Here is a 7,115-nt window from a genome sequence, read left to right as displayed (position 1 = left end):
CTCTCCTGAATGAGAAAACAGAGATGATGAGGGAGAGCAGATTGTAAGAAGTGGCGCAATCATTTTTGTCCTTCTTTTCTTCATGAGAAAATAAAACAGGGCAATGTAGAACTCAGTCATACTGCCCTGCTATGACGAAAAGAGCTCATTACTTGAAATGATGAAATGATTTTGGAAAATACCACATTACTGGGAAATATTTCACTTGTACTATGACGTACATATCAACACTGTGCAACCAATCTGCAGTTTACAAGCATAAATGCAACATAGCAACAAAACACATCTGGTCTTCTGAAACAGAATAATTCCTACAAAACAGCTGTTATCTTTTTTTCCCTCAAGAGTCAGTCTTTTACACATTGCACTGTCTGAATTGCACCACTAAATTGCACTACAGTTGGAATCGAACCGGTGACTCCAACACTCAAGTGTAAGAAATAAAGAAGAAAATATCAACGTTGTTGTTATCAACTGTTTCATCCTATTATAAAAATAAAAAAATAGACGTATAACATGAAATTCTATAATACAAAATACAAAAACATCAAAAAGCAAGTATGAGAATCTTGGAGTGTAGACATAGTATATAACTACATCCAGAGAAGACTGGGGATTGGGACTGGGTTTAGAGCAGTGGAATCCGAATCAGAAAGATGTGCATCGAACGAATGGTGTCCACAGTTTATCTCCACTACTTCTGACATTTAGTATCCTCTATTGCAGGCACTGGGCTGTGTGCACCTCTGGAAAAACAAGTGATGATCCTTCATCAAAAACACTGAAGGTTGATTAGAGGCAGCTAAGATCCTTACAATGGCTGAGTCAACAGAGGTTCGAACAGATGGCAATTCTCTGCTGAAGGCTGTCTATTTGAGTCGTCTGCGTCTGACTCGACTGCTCTTGGAGGGAGGGGCCTACATAAATGAGAGTAATGAACACGGCGAGACACCACTTATGGTGGCTTGCAAGACACACCATACAGATTCACAGAGTGTACCCAAACTTAAGATGATTCGGTATGTTCTATCAGAATACACAGCCCGTTCTCATTCCCAGAGCATCAAATAGCAACGCTTTGTCACATGCTTCAGCAGCTGGTACCAACACACATGGCATTGCGTCATAGATGAATACAAGCCTTTTAAATTAATGAAAGAAGCCTTTTAAAGCCATTGTTCAATGCTAAAAGTACTACTATAGATAACCGAAAAGTCAAAGAAAGGAGGTGGTTGGGGTGGATGGGTGAAACAAAAAGTTAACGTGAATTGTGATGTTACATAACTTATGTAAGTAGCATTACTTAACTTATGTAATTTAAGTCACAAGTAACAATAGTTAATAAATAGTTATTTGAACCCAACCAATGATCGTTATTCTTGCTAACTTGATCGCTGAGTCCTACATGTACAAAAACAACACTAAAAGGTACCCAGGGAGTTAAAAGGTGTGTTGGCAAAGCATCCATTTATCATGCCCTGGGATGAGAACGAGTTGAAATACATGTATGATTCATGAAAGCATGTGTTTTTATTTATAATTACTAGCTTCCACTTCAGGAGTTTCCTGGTGTGATAAATGTTATCTTTGCTATTAATAGGTATCTTCTGGAAAATGGTGCTGATCCAAACATCCAAGACAAGACGGGGAAAACAGCTCTGATGCATGCATGCCTTGAACAAGCTGGAGCTGAAATTCTGTCACTCCTGCTGAGCAGTGGAGCGGCTCCAACTCTGGAGGATCATGCAGGTTTTTCAGCATTGGTTTATGCTATCAATTCAGGCAACAGGGAGGTCCTCAGGGTCCTCCTGGATGCTTGTAAAGCGAAGGGTAAGGAGGTTATCATCATCACCACCAACAAACTGCCATCCGGCCATCATTTGTCGAAGCAGTACCTCAATGTGCCTCCACCTCCTGACCTTGAGGAGTGTTTACATTATACCCCAACATCTTGTTGCATGTCTCCATATGAGGTCCAGCTACGAATTGCTCCACAAGCCTCCTCAGCAAGTGCTTCTCCTCAACCTGGTAGCCCTCATCTTGAGTGTTTAGGCTCAGGGCCTGGTATAGTCACATCTCGAGCAAGTTCTCCAATACAACATTCTAGTCCTTTGCTTATTCCTGGTGTGGATAAGCAACTTAATCTCCAGAGGCTACACTCCGAGCAGTGGTCCAAAAGTCCTTCCCTGCTGCTCCAGCAGAGCCAGGCCTCCTCTCTGACAGAGGAGCCAATGGAAATTACACCTGAGGAGGAGTTGTCTTTCAGAGTCAATAACTCTGCCTTCCAGAGAAGACCTCCAGCTGTTTCACGCCACCATAGCATTGATGTCAAAAACACAACAGGGCTTCTGAAAGCACTAGAGAACATGTTAGGAAATGAGAATAGGTGGGGGGGTGGAAAAAGATGCTTTGGTAGAAAAATGTCATATGATAGTGCTGCAAGTTCACCACATTCTGCTTCCCACCCAAACTTGCATCAAGTCAGTCTCCCCTTTCCCAGTGAACCCAGTCCTGTGGATGGAGATTCTTCTGACTGTCTCAGACAACTGCAAGTTTCCAGTCTGCAAAATGTAGTCTGTCGGCGGAACATTGGCATTGACCACTACAATTCTGACTCTCAGTTACCACAGTTTAATATCCGAGACAATAGCTCAAAGAATGGTGGCGGAGCTGCAGCAGGACCAGAAAAGCACAAGCTAGTCAACAGCAGATCCTCCACTCTATCAGGATCCAGAGAGTCCCTGGAGAGCTCTGTCCAGAGACGAGGCGCCGCCGGTCTGGAGCGAAGAGGCTCAGGGGCCCTTCTTCTGGATCACATTGCCCACACTCGCCCTGGCTACCTGCCTCCTCTGAATCCCCATGCTCCTATACCAGATATCGGGGTCAGTTCTAGCTTTTCCTACCCTTTGAGTGGAAATAGTAAGACACTGAATGGTACAGGATCAAAGCCTATTCCACCCTGTGCTGCTGTTTTCCAGAGGGACCTAAAACCTAAGAAAATGCTGTGGAGACGCCACTCAATGCAGAGTGAGCAGATAAACCAGCTGGTCAACTTCAAGGAAACTTTTGGCAACTAGAATAAACATTGTATCATGAGAAAATGCATGGACCATCATATACCTATGATACTATTGCTGATGCCAGCTCATGTGCACTTTAGCCTGAGCCTACAATGATGTACTGTTTTTAGACTTCTCATTACAGAATTTCATGTCGTCATACTAGCCACAGGGACAGTTTGAGCTTGTGATGAAACAATAATAAACGTAAGAATACAAAATGTAACTTTAGTGTGGAACTTTAGCACATTTTGGCATTATGGTTACCTGAGGAATTGAAAAAATGTCTTTACATACTCTAGCACTTTCCCAGAAGAGCTATAAGGTCAAATTTATTTTATTATTTCTAAAGCTTTCAAGATCATGTTTACTTCCTCCTGGATTTTCTTAGTTGTCATGGAGATGGTTTCCATTTAATCATTCCATGACCTAAGTTGGGAATTTTGATAACATGACAGATAACATGGGTTTTTTTTAGGGGGGGGGGTAGACGTCACATGGTCTCTGGCATTGGATCTGAATGTCCTCCTTGATCTTTCTCCTGCCGTCCACTGACTTCTGATCGATTCCTTTCCAAACGATGCTGTGACAGTTTTGGTCTGGTGCTCAGGTTCTGGTTTCACTGATGTAGTGTTCCCCACAGCTTTCACATATAATATCATCTTTTCTAGTGCTTGTGTATACCTGACTGCAGAAAAATGATGTCTGTTCTTTTTGTACAAGATGAATGTTTTGTATATAGCCCCTGATAAATAAAAGTAACAAAATAAACAACTAAAACTAAAAACAGCCTACGTATGGGAGGATTCTGGAAAAATTTTCATCATCAACTCTTTGTACCTGTTCGCTGTAAGTGCCCCTTGGACATGATGTACCTCTCTCTCTCTCTATCCACCTCTTCACAAATAAGAGGTAGCGCTCCGTGTCATAACCTTTTACATTGTCAGTGGAGGTTAGAGTTAAAATGAGGGTACTGGTCTGACTGCATGGGCGTTCTGTACTCTTGTCAGTTTTCACAAGGTGAAACAGGTTGTACAATGAAAAGAAAGCTTGTAGTCCCTTCATCCTGCACACACAGAACTTAACAGATCATTAAATGTGTATTAAAATATGGTAACATTTAATAAAACAGTAGGCTAAATATTTATATTTATATACAAAAGCAACAAACATACACATATCTACCCAGAACATTCTGCAGTGCATTTTTTTGAATTTGCAGCTGGGGAGAATGTAAACAGCAGGAAGAAGATGATAATATGATTTCATCTTCACATCATCGATGTAAAACACACGTGCAGAGGCCTCCTCCTCTCACGTTCCACTGACAGCTCGGAACACAGGCTGCCCCTGAGTGTTGATCTGGAATGTTGAAGGGGCAGGTCTCTGTGAAGATTTGGGTTCAACTGTCTCTGATTTCCATTGCTTGGCATACACGAGTCCCATTTAGTCCAGACTGGACCCTTAAGCCAATCACACCACCTGCTGTGGTGCTTGGTCCAGTTGATCGGGACGGGTCGATCGTGGTCTGCTGCTCTTTAATCCAAAAACCCTGTCTTCTTTTACACAATCCCCTATATGGTGCGGCACTGGTGTAGAGGTAGAGCGGGCCATCAGTGTGTGAATGTGTGTGAATGGGCTGAATGTTGACATGTAGTACAAAGCGCTTTGAGTGGAAGGACAACCAAAATGGTCTATAGATGCAGTCCATTTTTATGGCCGCTGACCAAAACTTCTTAGCTCAAATTCTAATGACTAAACAATCTCCCTGACAACTGAGTAAATCCGCAGAGGAAAGCCATGAGATGTGGTTTAAAGGTTTGGAAACGATAAGTGGGAACTTGTGTTAGTTTTTTTTGCCAATCTGTTATTCACAAGGTCAAGAATGAACCTTCAAGCCGAAGTTACATGGTTGTTCAATTAAAAGAAGTATTTGATGAGTCTATACCTTGAGGCATGTCATACAATTCATAGTGGAATATGGCAGTATTCTAAATATGTGGATTTCAGACATAAATCAACAGCATTTATGTTTCATTGTATTCTCTAAAGAAGAAACATGACATGTGCTTTTTCAAAACCAACAGGGTTTGAGACTTGCCACAGCAAGTCTCAAACCTACAGAAGGCACCAATGTGCAGAGTGAAATGCAGCTCAACAAACATCCACTTCCAATCTACTGGTTAAAATTGGACTAGAAAAGTGGTTTGTGTGAATTATAAGTATTTATAGTACATGGTATAGTATATAAGTATTTTTGCAGCATATATAATTGTGCATTGTGTACATAATTATAGTTTTATCATTAACTTTTCATTATTTTAGAAATGATCAGTTATTAAAGATGACATGTATTCTATTCAAAGACATAAATAATATATCCACAATCTACATTTGGACTGCACTGCATATCACTGTTGGAACACAGTTTATTTTATCGCTATCAGTGAATCTAATAACAAACAATGCAAGCTACATGTTTCAAATCACCTTAGAAGTGCTGAAAGTAGTTTGCTACAATATACCGTATAAGACAGATCTCACATTAGGCAATACACTTACATTACCAACATTTACAGAATCTATCATTAGGATAGATATTATCTATCCTATATGTAATCAAGTGATCAGTGAAGACATCCTCTACAATCACTGATGCAAGACACACATTGCATAATCATGTGGGCTCAGTAAAAGTCGGTTACTCTATTGCAACTTACAGGTGTATCTAATTAAATGTAACTCTGAGCCCGTTCTCTCTGATGGGAGCCTTGTCCACCTCTGTGAGCCTGTCCACAAGCTTTCTGATTGATTTCACTGCCTTGCTGTCTATTCTGCTCTAATGTTTAAAGGAAATGCTAGTGTTCACAACCTTTTTTACAGTATGTAGTTACCAATTGCATGTACTTTGTACAAACATAATGTATTTCAATGCGAAACATGTCTTTCTACATGTTTTGTTGTACCAAGTCAATGTCAGATGTACTTATAGTTGTGGAAAAAAAAGTCCTTTTTGATAATGTGTTGTGTTTTTTGTATTAATAACCCCTACACTGATATTTGAGTGACTAGGTATCAAGATGTGTAACTTACAGTTAGATGTGGTCAGTGCTTGAAGTGGCAAAAAATAGGTGCCAGTACATCTTCATGGCAGTATCACTGAGAATTCATACCCTCTATCGTTTCACTTTCAGTTTTCACAATTCATTGCATTTCAAATTCAGTTCACTGAGACCACTTTTTTGTGTTCAAATCGACAATTAAAATGATTTACCTGCAGTGATGTCCCACCATTCCACATGATATTATCCAACATATTGTTGGAGGCAGGGAGGGCAGTATTTATGATACATGTTTTTAAAATACGTATTTCAATTACAAAATAGGATTTTGTCATTTGTATTTGATAGGCATGAAAATGGCTTGATATTTGTATCAAAATAGTGTTTTGTATTTTATATTTTAAAAATACAGTAAAATACTTTGTGACATGTCTCACTGAAACTTGCTGAAATTCGAAAATGAATTTGGTATTTAGGATTGGGCATTTGGTATTTAGGATAGGGCATTTCATAATTTTGTCTGACCAAATAATTGCTCCATAGATTGTCAGGATATGGGGAGTGGAAAATATGAAATGAAACATTAGTCATGTAATTATCTCCTGTAAAAAGACACCTGATAAGATAAAATAAGATTTTGTGGGTTTTAATGCTTTCTTGTCCTTGAAACGTATCAATACGATATTTCCCGTCGAGGTGAAAAGCTGTCTCGCGATATCAACATAGCGTGAGGGTGAAGTTAACATAGAAGCTGCCCTGCCACTTTCAGATTGTTTGTGTGGCAGCATTTTGGGGACCCTGTGCTGTGTTTCCCACAATATAACAGTAACTGTGGTGGTGGTCATTCTACACATTATTTTAGTTTAAGAGCAGTGGTTTTCAAAATCTTTCACGCCAAGGACCCCTAAACTGACACAAATTATACTGTGGACCCCCATTTGATTGAAGATTTTGTCCCAGGATTGCCCATCTGATAGGACTTTTTGGGTAGGTA

At 40.0% G+C, this 7,115-nt stretch overlaps 1 protein-coding gene across 1 annotated transcript; it reads left to right on the top strand.

The window, feature by feature from the left end:
* Positions 1 to 816: 816 nt before the first annotated feature.
* On the top strand, positions 817 to 3,079 carry LOC119888008 (ankyrin repeat domain-containing protein 34B-like). Its single transcript, XM_038698500.1, has 2 exons — positions 817 to 1,019; positions 1,601 to 3,079. The coding sequence occupies exons 1-2, from the start codon at positions 817 to 819 to the stop codon at positions 3,075 to 3,077; spliced, it is 1,680 nt and encodes a 559-aa protein (XP_038554428.1). The 3' UTR covers positions 3,078 to 3,079.
* The last annotated feature ends 4,036 nt before the right edge of the window (positions 3,080 to 7,115 follow it).

This window comes from Micropterus salmoides, unplaced genomic scaffold, assembly GCF_014851395.1.
Source record: "Micropterus salmoides isolate LMB-PRFRI ecotype aquatic unplaced genomic scaffold, ASM1485139v1 Ms_hic_scaffold_4642, whole genome shotgun sequence".
Lineage (NCBI taxonomy): Eukaryota > Metazoa > Chordata > Actinopteri > Centrarchiformes > Centrarchidae > Micropterus > Micropterus salmoides.
This window is presented reverse-complemented; position numbering and strand designations above follow the sequence as displayed.

Bases quoted from the DNA above. Each gene is read 5' to 3' on its own strand.
- LOC119888008 (XM_038698500.1), top strand. From the start codon at position 817: ATGGCTGAGTCAACAGAGGTTCGAACAGATGGCAATTCTCTGCTGAAG. The intron at 1,020-1,600 runs GTATGTTCTATC...TGCTATTAATAG, and splicing joins CCCAAACTTAAGATGATTCG to GTATCTTCTGGAAAATGGTG.